The sequence below is a fragment of the Tamandua tetradactyla genome, chromosome 3 (genome assembly GCF_023851605.1).
Source record: "Tamandua tetradactyla isolate mTamTet1 chromosome 3, mTamTet1.pri, whole genome shotgun sequence".
NCBI classification, from domain to species: domain Eukaryota; kingdom Metazoa; phylum Chordata; class Mammalia; order Pilosa; family Myrmecophagidae; genus Tamandua; species Tamandua tetradactyla.
Window position 1 is genome coordinate 129631779 of NC_135329.1, and position 19032 is coordinate 129650810.

A 19032-nucleotide genomic window follows, 5' to 3' on the forward strand; every position below is an offset into this window, starting at 1 on the left:
ATAAGAAAAACAGAGTCCAGAGATTTCACAGGAAAGTATTTCAACCTGCTGGGTCTCACCCTCAGGGAAAACTGACGCAGGTGACTCTTTCCTCCTGATAGGAGGCCAGTTTCGTCTGGGAAAATCTGGCTGAGGTCTATAATATCTAAGTAGACCCTCCTAAGTGTTTGTGGGGGGGGAAGGCACCACACAAGCAGGGCAAGAAACAAGAAAACAAGAACTGAAAAATTCTCCTCTGTTAAATAAAACTTAAGCTAAAGGTCCAGATAAAGCTGAACAGAATGTCAAAGAACAGATAGACAACAAATTCATCCAGCAAGAAAACCCTAGATAAAGAAGTGAAAGCAATCTCCAGAATAAACTAATTAAGGTAATTAAATGCCTAGATGCCAGCAAAAAATAACAAATCATACTAGGAAAATTGAAGATATGGCCCAGTCAAAGGAACAAACCAACAATTCAAATGACATACAGGAGCTGAAACAATTAATTCAGAATGCATGAACAGACATGGAAAACCTCATCAAAAACCAAATCAATGAATTGAGGGAGAATATAAGGAAGGCAAGGAAAGAACAAAAAGAAGAAACTGAAAGTCTGAAAAAACAAATCACAGAGCTTATGGGAATGAAAGACAGTAGAAGAGATGAAAAAAACAATGGAAACCTACAATGGTAGATTTCGAGAGACAGAACATAGGATTTCTGAACTGGAGGATGGAACATCTGAAATCCAACAAGAAACAGAAACTATAGGAAAAAAAATGGAAAAGTATGAGCAGGGACTCAGGGAATTGAAAGACAATATGAAGCACATGAATATACGTGTTGTGGGTGTCCCAGAAGGAGAAGAGAAGGGAAAAGGAAGAGAAAAACTAATGGAGGAAATTATCACTGAAAATTTCCCAACTCTTATGAAAGGCTTAAAATTACAGATCCAAGAAGTGCAGCGTACCGCAAAGAGAATAGATCCAAATAGACATACTCCAAGACATTTAATAATCAGAATGTCAGAGGTCAAAGAGAAAGAGAGGATCTTGAAAACAGCAAGAGAAAAGCAATCCATCACATACAAGGGAAGCGCAATAAGACTATGCGCAGATCTCTCAGCAGAAACCATGGAGGCGAGAAGACAGTGGGATAATATATTTAAATTATTAAAAGAGAAAAACTGCCAACCAAGAATTCTATATCCTGCAAAATTGTCCTTCAAAAATGAGGAAGAAATTAAAACATTTATTTGTGACCAAGAGACCAGCTGTGCAAGAAACACTAAATGGAACACTAGAGACAGATATGAAGACAGAAGAGAGAGGTGTGGAGAAGAGTGTAGAAAGGAAGACTATGAGTAAAGATAAAAAGAAGGAAAATTAGATCTGACATATAAAATCCAGAAGGCAAAATAGTAGACGAAAGTACTACCCATGGGGCGGGCCGCGGTGGCTCAGCGGGCAAAGTGCTTGCCTGCTATGCCGGAGGACCTCGGTTCGATTCCCGGCCCCAGCCCATGTAACAAAAACGGAGAAACAGAATACAATAAAAAACAAGAAAATGTTTAAAAATGTTTCCCTTTCTTCCTTCCTTCCTTCCTTCTATCCTTCCTTCCTTCTCTCTGTCTTTCCTTTAAAAAAAAAAAAAAAAAAAAAAAAGTACTACCCATGCAGTAATAACACTGAATGTTAATGGGTTAAACTCTCCAATCAAAAGACATAGTCTGGCAGAATGGATTAAAAAACAGGACCCATCTATATGCTGTCTCTACTCAAAGGACACGAGGCCAAGGACACAAATGGACATTTACACACCAATGTTTATATCAGCATTATTAACAATTACCAAGAGATGGAAACAGCTAAAATGTTCATCAACAGACAGTTGGCTAAACAAACTGTGACATTTACATAAGATGGACTATTATGCAGCTGTAAGACGGAATAAAGTTATGAAGTATGTAACAACATGAATGGACCTTAAGGACATTATGCTGAGTGTGATTAGCCAGAAACAAAAGGACAGATACTGTATGGTCTCACTGATATGAACTGACATTAGTGAATAAACTTGGAATATTTCCTTGGTAACAGAGACCATCAGGAGATAGAAATAGGGTAAGATATTGGGTAATTGGAGCTGAAGGGATACAGATTGTGCAACAGGACTGAATATAAAAACTCAGAAATGGACAGCACAATATTACCTAACTGTAATACAATTATGTTAAAACACTGAATGAAGCTGCATGTGAGAATGATAGAGGGAGGAGGACTGGGGCATAAATGAAATCACAAAGAAAGATAAACGATAAAGATTGAGATGGTGTAATCTAGGAATGCCTAGAGTGTATAATGATAGTGACTAAATGTACAAATTTAAACAATGTTTTTGCATGAGGAAGAACAAAAGAATGTCATTACTGCAGTGTGCTAAAAAAAATGGTACTTAATATTTTAAAATGTCACCTTCTGTGTGAGATTAAAGCAAAAAATGTTTATTTGGTACAAATCTATACTTTGACTAGTGCATTTCCTAATATAACTTATGTAGATAGCTTGGTTGAACAACATAAGTACATGGAACCTTGGGTAAGACATGAGATTTTGTTGGTTTGTCCAGAGTGATGCCCCAATGAATCCCAGAGTGATTTGATCAGTGAGTGGGAAAGTATTTGCAAAGTCCCCTTCGGGGAATGGTGAGAATGGGGGAAAACTCAACTTCCCCAAGTTGAATTCTTGATATTCTCACAAGCAGTGTGGACAACCAAAGCTATAGGCTGAGCCCCCAGTCTTGGGGTTTGTTCATATGAAACTTAACCCCACAGGGGATAGGTCAAGCCTACTTAAAATTAAGCCTAAGAGTCACCCCCAAGAGAACCTTTTTTGTTGCTCAGATGAGGCCTCTCTCTCCAGCCAACACAGCAAGCAGACTCACCACCCTCGCCCTGTCTACGTGGGACATGACTACCAGGGGTGTGGATCTTCCTGGCAGTGTGGGACAGAAATCCCAGAATGAGCTGAGATTCAGCATCAAGGGATTGAGAAAAACTCTAGAATGAGCTGAGACCCAGCATCAAGGGATTGAGAAAATCTTCTCGATCAAAAGGGGAAAGAGTGAAATGAGACAAAGTGTCAATGGCTGAGAGATTCCAAACAGAGTCGAGAGGTTATCCTGGAGGTTATTCTTATGCATTAAGTAGATATCACCTTGTTATCCAGGATGTAATGGAGAGGCTGGAGGGAAGTGCCTGAAAATGTAGAGCTGTGTTCCAGTAGCCATGTTTCTTGATGATGATTGTATAATGATATAGCTTTCACAGTGTGACTGTGTGATTGTGAAGGCCTTGTGTCTGATGCTCCTTTCATCTACCTTGTCAACAGATGAGAGGAACATATGGAATAAAAATAAATAATAGGGGGAACAAATGTTAAAATACATTTAGTTTGAAATGCGAGTGATCAATGAAAGGGATCAGTAAGGGGTATGGCCTGTAAAAAATTTTCTTTTTCTGTTTGTTATATTTTTCTGTTGTCTTTTTATCACTTTTTCTGAATTGATGCTAATGTTCTGGGAAATGATCATGATGATGAATATGCAACTATGTGATCATATTGTGAATTTCTGAGTGTATGTGTTGGGAATGTTTGTTTCTTGTAATTTTTTTTTAATTAATAAAAATTTTTTTTAAAAAATTGTATTCATTTACTTCATTGCTGTGCTGGTTTGAAAGGATATATGCCCCCTAAGAAAGCCATGTTTTAATATAAATCTCATTACTTAAAGGTAGAATAATCCCTACTCAGTACTGTATATTTGAAACTGTAATGAGATCATCTCCCTAGTTGATGTGATTTAGTTAAGAACGGTTGTTAAACTGGATTAGGGGATGACATGTCTCCACCCATTTGAGTGGGTCTTGATTGGTTTACTGGAGTCCTATAAAAGAGGAAATATTTTGGAGACTCAGACAGAGCAGAACGATGAAGCCATGAGATGCAGAGAGTCCACAAGCCGGCAACCTTTGGAGATGAAGAAGGAGGACACTTCCCGGGGAGCTTCATGAAATAGGAAGCCAGGAGAGAAAGCTAGCAGATGACGTTGTATTCGCCATGTGCCCTTCCAGCCAAGAGAGAATCTCTGACTGTGTTCGCCATGTGCCGTCTCACTTGAGAGAGAGACCCTGAACTTCATCGGCCTTCTTGAACCAAGGTATCTTTTCCCTGGATGCCTTTGATTGGACATTTCTATAGACTTGTTTGAACTGGGACATTTTCTCGGCCTTAGAACTGTAAACTTGCAACTCATTAAATTCTCCCTTTTAAAAGCTATTCCATTTCTGGTGTATTGCATTCCAGCAGCTAGCAAACCAGAACAATTGCCCATAGTAATTTTTCCTTAATTTTTTTCAATTTAAGGTTTTGTCAGCGTAAGTCTAGGTGGAGGTCTCTTCAGAGAAGTATCCTAGAGCGTGGTAGGTTCTTTTTATCTGCCACTTCAGCTCAGAAAGGATTTTTTATTTTTAACTTTAAAAATTCAGTTTATTTCTTTTGTTTCTCAAGAACACTTTTCGGGTATAGAGTTTGCGTCGTCTTAACTTGTATTGAAGATGCCAAGCAGTAGACTGAATTTTTTTTTTCTAAGTTTTCTTTGTTTGGTGCCTTCAAGAAGTTTTTTCCTTTCCGTTCACTCTGAACTATGTGTTTTCCTCAGTCTTCCACCGTTTATTTTTATTTGCGGGGAGTGGTTGAGGGAGAGAAAAGGTCTGATTAGTTCTGTTTTTACTTACCCAAATATGTTGTTTCTTGCTGATGGGGTTGGATGGAAACTTCCCCCTGCTTAGTGAGCAGGTCTTTTCTGCTTCATTCGCTGAAGCATAGTTAAAACACCAGTTGTTGTAATAACAGAAGCTGCTCCTTTGTCATCCTTATAATTACTGGAAATTCTTTCCTTTCCTGGCAGTCCCTTATCTTTTGGTATAGTTTTTTGCACTTGTGAGTTTTTGTCTTTTACTTTGTAGTTGTAGGTATTTTATCATCAGGGTGCTGGGAAAGGCTTTGTCAGAACTGCTAGCCAGATGCAGTTTTAAACAGAAGCTGGAATTCATGCTACAAAGGGTGGCTCCTCTCTCCTGCTGCTTTCCCTTTTACCTCTTTCCTTCTTACCTTTTACCTCTTTTCCTTTTTCCTTCCTGACCCACTGTACCATCCACCCCAGTCTCTCCCTCTTACTGTCCACTCCCATGAAAACCTGATGTTTCTCTAGGTCTTTGGTTATCAGGGACCACATCCCCAAGGACACCCATCCTCCAGCACCCCCACTGCAGAGGAGACCAGGACCTAGAAGAAAGACATTAAAGGGTGAAGGTTGGGGAGGAAAGAACGTGCACAAACCCAGAGCCCATTAATGATGGGAACACAGCTCTCTTGAGTTACCAGGAGCCTGACCATCTTCAGAACAGTTACATTGGGCAGTCTCCTTCCTTGTCTTGTGTCCACCTCAGTCAGCTGGAAATGAGGTCATGTCAATTCAGGAGGTCATGTCAATTCAGGAATTCATGTCACTGTGAAAACACGCTTGGTGGAATAGACCTTCAGGTCACCACCTTGCCAAGTTAGACCAGAGTGGGTGGCCCACTTAGCCTTCTTCAAATCTACACATGGCTCAATCCCAAGGAATGTAAATTTACAATGTTTATAGGTAACATATGCATATAGAAAAGAAAATGTAAACCATAGAAGAGTGTATACTTCCACTCATACTCCCAGTTGGCCAGTTCCCTTTCCTTTTGAATAATTGGAACTTTTAATCATCTGCAAGATTGAATATTCCCTAGGTTTCTTTTCCTTTTCATTTCTCCCACCATTTTTCTTATAATAGGAACACAAAGAAATCAGATTTTTTTTTTTTAACTGCTTACTTGCGGATCCTGGTTTCACATTAGAATCACCTGATGAGCTTTAAATAGCAATGCCTGAGCCACGTATCCCAGACCAATTAAGTAGACTCCCCTGCTAGGGCCCAGGCCTCCTCCTGTGCGGGCAGGATTGGGAACCGCTGCTCTAATCAGGTCTGCAGAATCTAAGTTGCATTGTGTTTGACAGGATCTGTGAGCTGGGTTGAGTGCTGCATTCCACAGATCGAAGATGCACCCTGACAGGTTGCTTCCCACTAGGCTGCCCCGTTACTTCTTCCTTCGCCTGTGTCAGGCATGGTGACTAGACTTCGCGTTGTGCTGTGGGGCAGCCATGGCTTTCGTGCAGCAGCTACAGGCAGAAAGAACAGGCCCAGAGGCTGCAAGGGTTAATGAATTGACAGTAGGGGGTGAAATGAGAAGAAACTATTTAAGGTGCTTGATGACTAAACATCTGTTTTGGATCTACTTCACTTGTATGGTGACAGCATAAGGTGTGACTGAAAGAAAATTAATGATTGCTGGGTCTGAGCGCCTCCCAAATGGAGTGTTTCAGAAGTGCTGTGCAGCTGATCAGCCAGCACAAAAGGGATAACAGAATAGATACAGAAACAGATATCCTTTCCCACGGACCCGATACTGCATGTAGACCTACGCATACTATTTTTGGTTTTCCCAAGTAAGTATATATCACTACAGAATTCTGAAAAGTTTATCTGTATAGTATTTTTTTTAAGGAAAGCAGTACTAAAAGGTTGGAATCTAGATTTGAACTCCCTGGGTTCAAATCCCAGGTCTACCACTTGCTAGCTGTGTTTCCCAAACAAGACTTGGTCCTTTCTGTGCTTCAGTTTTCTCACCTGAGAAGGGGATAATAAAAAAGCACCTTTGTGGGGTGGTTGGGAGGGGTAAATGAGTTAATATAAAAATATAATAGTACGCCTAAAACTCTGCCTGGCCTATCGTACATCTGAAAAAGCATTTATTATTTTAAATGGCACACCTTTTGGGGTTTGGGAGTGGGAAGGTTGTTCTGAGGTCATATATATATTTTTTTTTATTAATTAAAGAAAAAAAATTAACACAACATTTAGAAATCATTTCATTGAGGTCATATATTTTTAAAGCACAGAAACTCTTAACATGTCTGAAAATGTTAATAATTTGTTTATAGATGAGGAGCATCTGTATATTTGGTCTTACAACTATTGAATATTAAGAATAAAACTGTGGGAATAGTTTTTTGATTAGTATTTTTTTTTTTTAACATGTGCAGGCACTGGGAATTGAACCCGGGTCTCCAGCATGGCAAGTGAGAACTCTGCTTGCTGAGCCACCGTGGCACTGTCCTGTGGGAATAGTTGTTACTGACTTTATTTAGAGCCCACTTGGTGGATTTTTGAAGACAAAAGAATAAGTTTGTACTGTCTACTGCGTTTGTCTGTACTCTGGGGGTTAGCTGTTTTCTTGCCTCTTAGCAGTATTGTTTGAGAATTAGTAACAACTGGATGAATAATGATTTTGAAAAGTGTGTTCTTAGATACATTTATCTTAATTTCCTTTTTTGAAAATGTATGGTAATAGTCAGTAGCTCTGGCTAGATACTGTGGGAGACCTTGTAGGACATAAAGGATCCAAAATTGATATGGATGTTAGGGGAGGAAATCTTTTCCAGTTTTCTAGGTTTCTGTGTATATATGTATGAACGTGTATATACGTATGTGTGTGTGTATGCTCTGTGGGCTGGTGAAATGTTATGGTGGAAAATATAATTAGGAAACATTAGTGTACTCCAAGGTAGAGACCACACAAAAGATGCCCTAACATGTTTAATGTTCTAGTTAATGTATTGCACAGGTTCCATTTTCTGGATAAACAGAACATCCTCTCTCTATTCTAAGCTTGCATTTTTCCCTCTTCCATTTTGCCGCCTCAGTGCCACAATCAATGGAAATCTTATTTCCTACATCTGCAGACCTGTTTAACTGAACTGACAGTTTCATCCTGACCTTTTTTGGGTTTACCTTTTATGAAATACACTCTTGCTTTCATCTCCCTGGTTTCTTTACCCTCACTTTTAAAGCCCTCTTAATCCTGCATTCCATGTACCTTAATTTTTAATGGTGGACACTGCCATTCTGCATAACCTTCCATTCATGTCTCCAATTCACATTTTCTTTCATTATAAATTTAAGTTTTCTTTACAGTGTAATAGTGAACCAATTTAAAATAAAGAACTGTTATCAAAAGCCATTTCTGCCAATTTAAAATGCCTTACTAGATGGCTTTATCTCGTTTGCTGTTTCAATTACCTTGAAAACTTTTAGTTTGTTTTTCCGTGTGCATATGTATGTATATACATATATATGTATGTATTTTTTACTTACTATAAACAGGAAGGACCTTGTAAATTTTCTCATGCCTCTTCTGGTCTTTTATTTTTGGAATTGAGGGAATTCGTGATTTAAAAAAAACAGTAAGGTCTCTATGCACATGTGTATGTATATATGCACTTACTTAAAAATATATACATATATACATATACATACACACATGATAGAGACCTCACGTGTAACCTGCAAAGCTTAACATAAGTATCTTCAGGGCCTTTACAGAGAAGGTTTGCTGACTCCTTATATAGATTAAACTAGTTTAAAAGCGTGTCTGTTTTCAGGGCTCCACTTTTTCAAAGTAATGTTCTTATATGTGTAGCAAATATGATAGAACTTGGGCAGGCTGTTTTGGGGGAGATTCTGATGGTGGCCTCTGTTCCTCAGGGTTCACTCCTGTGCCCTGCTTCCTGACCAGTAGCGGGATGGGACTCTGAGATTGCAGACGTGTGGTGAAAGTGCTTGCCTTTGGTGTATGAATATTCATGGGAAACACCTGCTTGTGAAACTGGAGGAGGCCTGCTTGGAAGTCTTGGGTCTTTTAAGAACATAGTTTTCATACCCTGGAGAGGATTCAGTGTCCTAGCTGTCCTGGCCAACAGGAGTTGTGATTGAAGTGTGCTTCCCATTGCTTAATTTAGGTGGGGCATAAAATAGGTCACAGTTAAAAGAAAACAACATCAATTCAGAGCTAAAAAAAAAAAAAAAAGTGCCAGCAGTGCTGGTGGTTGCAATGAAACATCTTTAATTCCTCTTAAACCTCTTTAAGCATCTGCTGAGGAATGTTAAATCAGCTGGAGAATTTCTGGTGTCATGTTGCCCGGAACCAACATTGTATTGCTTGTGCAGATGCCTGTAAGAGATTTTCACTTTCTGCCACTGGCATAGTTGGGATGCCTTTTTTTTTTCCCCCCCTACATATAATAGCAGCTTTATTAACCTGATGAAAATAAGTGAAATCTGGCCCAAAATAATCACTTTGCATTTATTTACAAAATAATTAATATTCTATTTGTTGTTCAGAGGCAACTAATATTTATTGTGCACCTCCTATTTTCCAGAACCAGAAACATATTACCTTAAACAATTCTTGTATTGCTTATGGGCAAGTTCCTGTTAGTCTGAGTCTTAGTTTTCTCTCCATAAAATAAAATATACTATGACCTATCTTGTAGGATGGATTTGAGAATTCTTTAAGTTGGGATGCTTTTGGACTTACTTTGACCCAACCCCCTTGCCCTTGTGCTTTTGAAGCACCACACTCCAGTGTGCTGGTTCAGGCTTCTAAGTCACTAGATTCATCCCACTTGCTCTGTGCCCCTTTTCATATGCAAAACTTTTTAATAAAGGAAGCTGAACGTTAGGGACCTTTAAGTTTTTTTCTTTTTTTAAACAAAACAAACCATATAGAACAACCTATTTAGGACTGATGTTACAGTGAGAAATCAGAGAAGACCTGAAATTAAAGAAAACCCTCCCCAACCCCCCTTGGTAAGTCCTGTTTTATCGCAGACTGCATAAAATCAAAGTGCTGGAGTGCAGCTGTTCCAAAGGCTGAAGGTCCTCATGATTACAGCATTCTTTGGAAACTCATCTCCACCAGATTTTCAGTTAATGAAAATATTTGCTTTGCTTGAGGTAAACAAAGTTTATGGGAAGAATTTGTAAATAGGAAACCCTTTTTAATTCTCTATTTTACCCTTCAGCCCCCAATTTCTCTTGTATTGCATTGGAGAATTTCAGGTATTTAAGAAAGTAAACCTTTTCTCAGTAATGATTTTTACTTTTTATTTCTGATGGTGTCATAATAGATGTATTTCTCTCTTCTCTGTCCCCATCCAAATTAAGGGACTTGAAGTCTGGGGTTTTTTGGTATAGCTCAGAAACACTCCTGTGTGAGGAGGGAGATGTGCTTTGTGGCATATCAGACCATCGCTCAGCCAGACGGGGTCAGTGATTTGGGTAGTATAAGGACAGCTACAGAGCTAAACTGTGTGTGTAACCCCTTGCGGCCGTCCTATGTGTGTAACCCACTTCCTGCTGTTTCTTACCTAAACCTCAGTGCATTGGATAACTTGGCACCATTCTTGTAGACCCGGCTCCTGCTTGTGTTTCTAAGATGAGACAGGGGTGTGGTGGGGACCGACCATGACAACTAGGTATTGAAGCAGGAAACGCAACTGTCCCTTCAACTTCAGCCATTGTCCTGAGAGCAGTGGGCTCTCAGTCCCAATAGAAGTTGGCATTTTTGTGCAGCCCCAGCTCCTCTGTTTAATTGCTAGACATTCAAAGGGGAGGCAGCTGGGAAGCTTCAGGCTCTGCTAAATGAATTGTGGAGGCTCTTGAGTATTCCAGCTTTCCTCACTAAAGGACAGAAGGTACTTTTCTTGGGCATTTTTATGAATGTCCTTGTTTTTAAAAATTCTGGAGAGCGTTTCTTGGGAATTCTGTTTTCCTTCAGACACCAAATCTTTAGAGCATTTAGTGATAAATCTTTAGTTTCCCATTTGTTATAAAATTTCAAGTGTAGCTTGTCCAGGTAAGACTGAAATTGCTGTTCTGACAATGGTACTTCCCTGTTGCAGAACCTGTAGCTTTTCTCTTCACAGCTCTGCTAGATTTTTTTTTTTTAACAACATGTGTTAGTTTACTAATTCTGCTTTTGTCATGTATTGTCAACCTCTCTAATACTTAGAGACTAGATATTACAAAATTAGGAGTAATTTCTCAAATGTATACAATATATACTGTATAACAAAGTCAAATGAATTCACATAACATACAGGATGATCAGAAATTTCCTCATATACATTAGCAAAGTATCTTTTGCCATTTCTTCCCTCTCATCTCCCTCAAACCAGTGAAGAAATACAATTGTACAATGTTCTGAGGTGATTTAACTCTTCCATTCCCAACGATAGTATTTCTCATCAGTGTTTAAAAGCTATTTACATTGTTATCCTACTAACTCTGTTTTTAAACACATCAAGCTCACATTTAGAAAGACTGAATATTTTATAAAAGAACTAATTTCTCCACTGCATACACAGCATTGTTTAAAAAAAAACTGCACACACATAACAGTGGTTATAATCTGAGGTATCTCCTAAACATGACCATCTTGGCCCCAGACCATTCCCTCTTCACTTTCTTTTCTCCAGCACTGGTTCAGTAGACAAGTCCAGGCAAGTACAATCTTGAGGTGGTTGAACAAATCCTAACCCAAAAGTCATTTATGGAAGACAGGCTTTCAAATGAATTTTAACACAAAGTATACAAAACATGCTAATTTTACTAACTTTACTTCTTACACTGGCAACCTCTTTAACATCTGCAGAGTAGATGTTGCAAAATTAGGACTCATTTGTGCATTATATACACTATATATACAGCCAAACAAAATGTATATACAGAAAAAGTTTTGTCAACACAATAGCATATCACCTTTTGCAGTTGCTTCCTTCCTACCCCTTCCAAACCACTGAATGAGTGTATAGGCAGTTTGCAGCTCATAGTAATGGTTTAACAATCTCATTTCCAAAAGACACTATTTCCTGTGAATTTGAGCAAAATGATATTTTAAAAATAATATTTTGCTACTTCTATTTTTTTCTTTTTTGTGAAAAATGTACAAAAAAGCAGTAAATGTCAAAGTACATTGCAACAATCAGTTGTAGAACAGATTTCAGACTTTGGTATGGTATGGGTTACAATTCCACAATTTTAGGTTTTTATTGCTAGCTGCTCTAAGACACTGGAGACTAAAAGAAATAGCAATATAATGATTCAGCAATCATACTCATCTGTTAAACCGTATTTTCTGTGTATAACTACACCATCATCTTTGATCTTTCTCCCTCTCTTTAGGGGTATTTGGGCTATGCCTATTCTAATTTTTTCATGTTGGAAGGGGCTGTCAGTAATATGGAATAGGGAATGGAACTAGTTGATGTGGAGAGCCTGGGCCCTCTAGGTTTCAGAACTTATTTGGTCCAGGGACCTATCTGGAGGATGTGGGTTTCTGGAAAGTTACACTAGTGCATGGAACCTTTGTAGAATCTTATATAATACCCTAAGTATTCATTAGGATTGGCAGGAATGGTTTTGGTTGGAGTTTGTCAAGTTATGATAAGTAGCAGTAGCCCCTCAGCTCTAATTGAACTCTCTCAGCCACTGATTACTTCTATTTTTGACCATACATTGGGCACTTCTAAACATCTAGACAGACTGTTTCAAATAAGGACTTAATTTGCCCGCTACATACAGCACAGTCTTGAATAAAATGCATATGTGTTACAACAGTTAATCTGAATGTGTCTTCTAAATATGAACATTCTGGTCTAGAACCCTTCTCTTATATCCCTCCTCTACCAATCCTGGAAGCTATAATGTTCAAAATTTCAGAAGACAATCTTTTCTAGGGAATTTTAACACAAAATGTAGAAATGTATTGGTTTGCTAACTCTTTTGTCATACGTTGGCAACCTCTTTATCTAAAGGAATAGATATAAATTAGGACATGTTCATCCATGATAGACACAGCAAAGAAGAACCAAATGTACAAACAGGGAAAATGGTCAATCTTATCTCATAGCCCTTTGTGGTTCCAGCGTACAAAACATGTATTAAGAGAGGTAGTTTGGGTATGCCAAAAAGCCCCACAATATTTCATGTGAATTTTAACAAAGAGGTAATTACAAAATGTGTTATTTTATTACTGCTCCTTTTAACATGTCAGGTACTGCAGAACATGTAGAAAGAGGAGATATTTTAAAAGGTACTTAACATTATTAACTGTTCGACAGTAGGGAGGAATAAATGAACACATAGTACAATGGTTAAAATATCTTCTAAATATGACCAGTCTGGCATAGAACCCTCTTCTTTTCCTCTTATAAGCCTTCTCCACATCCTCTAACCTATGGAACAAATGTGGATGTGTGTTGCTCCCACAGGAAGTCTAAATTCATTTCAAAGTCATTTCCAGAGACATTACTATGATTCCCCCCCCCCCGTAACAAATGGACGTTAAATTTTCTAATTCTATTTTATCATACATTGGCAACCTCTTTTCATCTACAAAGCTTAGATGTGGCAAAAGTTTTCTTTTAAAGGGTTGGGGGAGGGGGGAAGTTGAGAGCAGCTTTTTCATGTTATATGCACAGCCCTTCTATAAATGGCCAGTAAATCTTCCCAAAAGGTGGTGGGCACTTCTTATGGGACAGATGTGGCATGTTATTCTACCACATAGAATAGTTTCTGGTAGAACGAAGACTAACCGCTCTGTGGCCCACTGACCATCCACCCGAGGTGGCCAGGCTCACTCACTCTTCAGGCCCCTTAGGACCTTTGTCTGCCCTTGGGACTGGATCTGGAGAATGCAGGCGGCACGCTTTTCAGGGCGCTGTCTGCCGGAACTGACTTGGCAGTTCTCTCTTCGCTGGATTTGAAAGTAAGGCATGAGCCTGTTTCCTGGGTAGGCTAGATCTGGGAAACATAGCCTTTGTTTTCTACCCGAACTCCTCTTTCATTGCCACCTCTTTCTTCACTCTGCTGCTTTGCTTCGGTTTTCTTTGTTGTCACCTTTCAGGCAGTTAGTTAACCCCATCCTCTCTCTAACCCCCCACCCTGTCTGTTTGATTATTTTTTTTTTTGCAGAAGATTTTTTTGAGGAGGAGGGTGGCTTCTACTTCACTACCTCTGAACCTGTAAAACAAGCGAAATGATGTAGTTTGGAATTTGATAGTTTGGTCCACAGCCCTTTTAAGCTTTGTATTCAAAGATCTGCATCCTGGGTAGAGGACTTTCATGTTTCTTTTTTTCAAATCTAGTCCTTTATTTTATTTTGTTTTGTTTTATTTTTGGAGTCAGGACAGCATGGTAAGGAGCAGTGGATGTGCATACTGGTGGTGTGGTGGGTAAGAGCCTGTTGTTCGGACACTTGAGTACTGGCTGCATTATTCTGAGAGGCTGACCCAAGGTACTTTGTTTCTTGCACACTTTGTGCACTGTGATTCTAGATCCTATATATTTCGGGGGGCTCTGCCTGTTCTATTGTGTTTGATTTCAACATAGTAAGCTTGTTTGTCCCCAAATTGTTAAAGGTTGAATACCAAAGCGAATCTGCATCATCAAGCAGTGGTTCCAGTCCCATGACTAGTTTGGGGTTGTTTGAGTTTTAGTGGGGAGTTAGGGTGTAGTTGCGATAAGAGGACAGCTTTATGGTGCTTGTGAAGGATGTTAAAGGCAGACAGTACCCTCCCTTGGACCTTGTTTTTGGAGAGGAACAGTGTGAGGCCAGGGCTTTCTGTAATGGAGCTTGTCATTTGAGTCTGTCTTACTGATACCCATGCAAGCTTAATAGCTCCCTTCCTTATTTGAGCTGATATCAAAGCTTCTTGTGGATCATCTATGTTTGAGCTTGACCTAATTTCAGATTCCTGGTTTTCTGGACCCATTCTTAGGAATAAAGCCAGACCCACTGGCTGGTACACTGCAGAAAAGCATATGGGGCAGAGTTCATCAGAGTTCATGGATGCTTGAGCTGTCAAGCTTGTGTTTTCCCTTACAGAATGGAAAGTCTTAAGAGTAGTAGGAAAAAGACATTTAAAAAAAATATGCAGCACAGATATGGGTGTTTGGGAATGGTATCCTAAGAATGTAGTTCTTAGGAATTAAATTTGAATCTACTTGTCATGGAAGGTCTGATTTAAGGTACTCTCTCTCCCTTCCAGGAGGTGACTTTGGCCCAGAGACTTGTCCGGTCCTTCCCCCAGGCCATGGTGGTGACTCCCCTGGGAGCAGCCCTCCTGTAGCTGAGGACACCTATAGGGTGAGCTTGGCCAAAGGTGTCTCGATGTCTCTGCCTTCATCACCCCTGCTGCCTCGACAGTCTCACTCGGTGCAATCAAGAGCAAACAAAAAATCCCCAGGTAAATGAGGAACAAAAAATGTGCAAACTAGCTATCTTGGTGATATACGTGATTCACATATAGAAATTAAGCAGAACTAGTTCGTATAAGAAATCTTCTGGGACAAATACATATACAGTAACTTCTGGAAGACGAAAATCTGTGTATGCATCTATGTATATACACTTATGGTTTGAACAGACTCGTCCCTTTAATTCAGCCTATAATCTGCTTTGACTGCCCAGGCCAGATGTTTACAAAGATTCAAGAGCTTGTTATGAATGCTAATGTTAACCATCAATTTTGTTATTTCTTGCTCATGAGTTAAGAAACACTATAATCTAAACTTATTGCAGTGCTTTAAAAGATTATGGTTTAAGGAGGCAAAATCTGATGACAGTTCATTTATTGCTACCAAGTAGTTTATACTGATATATTTTACTAGATTTACATCATCCAACATTTGAAAAGCTACAACATTTAATTGTGAAGATTCAGACTTGGGAAGGGATGGGAGCAAGGGGTCTTACTGATTATGTGCTATAGAGTATTTTGGCTTCCCTCATCTTTATGAACTTTTTGCACTTAATATTACAAACATAAAAACAAAAACCAAATATTACTTAAATTTGAGATACTATGAATCAGATGTGAGGAGAGCCTTTCCAAATTGCTGATACCTGGAATCATAAAGATTCTATCTTCTTTCAGACTTGCTGGGTATTTGTATACTAGAAGCAGGATAATTGGATGCTTATTGATCATTTGCCAGTACAAATATTCTCAGTTACATATACACTTATTCACAATTGCTTTAAACTTTGCCCTGCTGAGAAATTGAGATTTGTTCTTCTGGTGTTCTAAGGGTTTGTATTACCTGAGATGTCTTATACATTATTTCTGAACTATTTAATGGATATTTGAGGTTTATGTGTGGGTAAAATTAAGAGGACAAACCTTATGGCTTTATTTAATGTTAGAAATTGTGCTATGAGTTTTAGTGTCCAAAATCTTTGATTGTACTAAATTTTTCTTATTTTGAATGACATTGCTTGTAGTTAGGCCATTAGCTGGAACTTGGAAACAGCTTTGGTATGAAGGGATTTCCTGTGCCAAAGAATTTGACCTGTTTATCAGTATTTGCGGAAATTCCTGGAATGCCCTTTCTTCCCCCTTTCTCCTTTACCTACCCCTATATCTCTTTGTGAGATTTCTTTTTCCTCAAATCATAGTTCTCTCGCTGCCCTCCCCCCCCAATCAGGCTATCCTGATTGTAATTGCTCTCTAATTTTTAAAAGTTCACAGCACTTTACTTTTTGTTTTAACATTTCTCCTTTTTCCTTGAATTTGTGTGTAATATGTGTTCCTGTGTCTGATGCTTGAGGGCAGGGAAAATGTCTGAGTGTATCTTATCTACGGTAGATAATATAGATGATTCTGAAACTATCTTGATCTCTAAGAGACCTCAGTTGAGGGTCATGCCAAGTGCAGAGATTTTACCTTTTGGATGATTATCCCTTCTGTAATCTGTATGACTGCAAATGAATTGCTGTTGCTTGGACTTTAGGACTGGGAACCCCCTGAAAGAGTGTAGGGAATCCTGCATTTTGGACATAATTCCATTCTTACTAATAAATAGAATGTTTGTTTTAATGTGACTTGAGGCAGCATTTTGAAGGCGTGGAAAGGATGGGAGGTGTGACTAACCTGACGGACCTCACTGCAGCTGGGTGGTAACATATCCAAACAGAGAAATCCCTCGTCTTTCCTTCTTATACCTCCTGGCCAGATTAGATATCCTTGGGTTTGAGGAAATATCCTCAGGTTTATTTTTCTCCATAGGGATGAATTTTTTTCTGCTAAATTCTTTCAAGGTCTTAAGGATAGAAGAAAGTGGCAGTTTTGCAACATTCAGCGTTTTAATGGGTTGAGGAAAATATCAGTATCCTCCATATGCCATGTTTTAGGTCCACATAGTAATTACATAAACGGAGCAGATACTTCTATAATGGAGCCAGTACTATGTGCTGCAAATTAGTGTTTCACAATGGTAATTTGACTTCATCATCTTGGCAATTTTAATTTGAAAAGTAAAGGGCAGAGATGCTTGCTTAAAAATAGCAGTGACTCTTTATACATCCAACTGTAAACAATTTTCATTCCAGAGATTTCTATTGAAACCATATTTTTGGAAAAGTATCCATAGCCCTAATATTCTACCTGCCCATAAAAATAGCTAACATATGGCTGTAAGTGTACACTGGATTTAAAAATATCCATCTATTTTAAAAACTAGCACTGCTGCTGGTAATGACACAGTAAATACAGTGTGTCCTCAGCACCTGTGAGCTTATGAGCCACCCCAGAGAGCCATGTCTTCAGGATTCAATCATCACATCAGCTCTGAAATTACCTTGATGATTTTTTTATTTGATTTGTAAGAAAAGACCCTTTTCTTTTTCCTTTGTTTAAGGAGCGCCTTGCTTTTAAAAAAAACAAAAAGCCAAACCTGTTTTACTTGCGTGGATAGAAACTCTTCACTAATTGATGCTAATCAAGAAACTGATAACTACTGAAACTACTGTCCCAGCAAGGGTCAAATATAATAAACCTCTATAATGAGGCACTCCGAATAACACAGCCAACATTAATGAAAGTTTGTATATTAATACAATTGGTGATTAGTTCCTGGACCTTTGGAACTCTGGGCCAGAGATAATTTCAATAATGTGACCTTGCTTTTATATGATTGCATTTATCACATTCCACTTATATTGATTTTTATTATTTTTTTATGTATGCCTCTACCATCTTGCTCTACTCATTTATCTATCTTTTTTCACTGCTAGTCAGGAGATTCAGTTTTCTGTTTCAATTTTTTTTTTCCTAAATGGGAGTTACATTTTCAAGGTATGAAAACACTATCAGTACTCACATAAGTAACTGTGTTGTGGTTGCAATTCTTTTTGAATTAAGAATTCATCAACATTTGTTATATATCCTTTTATCATCCTCAGAAGAGGGAAAAAACATAGCTTGTGGTTCATTTATTAGTAATATCAATAGTTACACTACTATTGGATTGCTTTTCTCAAATCAGGTTGGGCCCATTATGGAGTGATCAAAAGGCAAAAGCATGCGTGAGAAGCAACCATTTAAAGTACTGTGATAAAGGCATCACTCAGCTAAGGGTGAAAATTCAATACTGTGCTTCCCTGGGGGCCTGTGGAGAAAGGGAGACGGGACAGTGCTGGTATTTCAGCCTCTGTTCAGCCTCTGTTGCTTCCAGGCCTAATTCTGTCTCCCTAGTTGACCCAAGTGACATGGCAGTTTTTGGAAACTCTCTGATTGTCTTTTTCTTCAAGAGTAAAAGTAAATAAATAAATAAACAAATCTCAGAGCTGGCAGGCTGTGAAGCAGAAGTCATACCGCCTCTGAATCTTGGACCCTGAGTTAATGATGTCTGCCAAGGCTCTCCCTTGACACACCACTAGAGTGGTACTTGTCAAAATTTTGGAATTTCCGTCATTGGGAGAGCATTACTGTTAGCAGCTTGATATATTTTTTTCTACTCCTATTTTTGATTGGTATCTGTTTTCTCTGTGTCCCATCTACTTGAACCTGAGGCCACACTATATCCTCTTCCTTTCATGTTCTGCCTGCCTTTTTCCACCTAATATTATATCATGAGCAGTTTGTTTGTTTGAAGAACTTGATAATTAATGTCAATTGAATTCTGAAGTTCATCTTTTTTAAAAAAAGAATTAATTTCCGATCATTGAATGCTTGTGTAATTTTTCAGTTTTTTTTTCTTTTTTGGTTTTGCT

At 38.6% G+C, this 19032-nt stretch overlaps 1 protein-coding gene across 9 annotated transcripts in view; it reads left to right on the forward strand.

Annotated features, from left to right (window-relative positions):
- The window catches only part of TANC1 (tetratricopeptide repeat, ankyrin repeat and coiled-coil containing 1), a 267329-nt gene that overhangs the window by 144941 nt on the left and 103356 nt on the right, over positions 1 to 19032 (forward strand). For 7 of the 9 annotated variants that reach the window (XM_077153922.1, XM_077153923.1, XM_077153921.1 and 4 more), the window contains one exon: positions 15029 to 15226. The exons of the other annotated variants lie outside the window; for them this stretch is intronic. In XM_077153922.1, coding sequence (XP_077010037.1) covers positions 15029 to 15226 — 198 coding nt within the window. The remainder of the gene's footprint in view (positions 1 to 15028; positions 15227 to 19032) is intronic. 9 annotated transcript variants of the gene reach the window in all.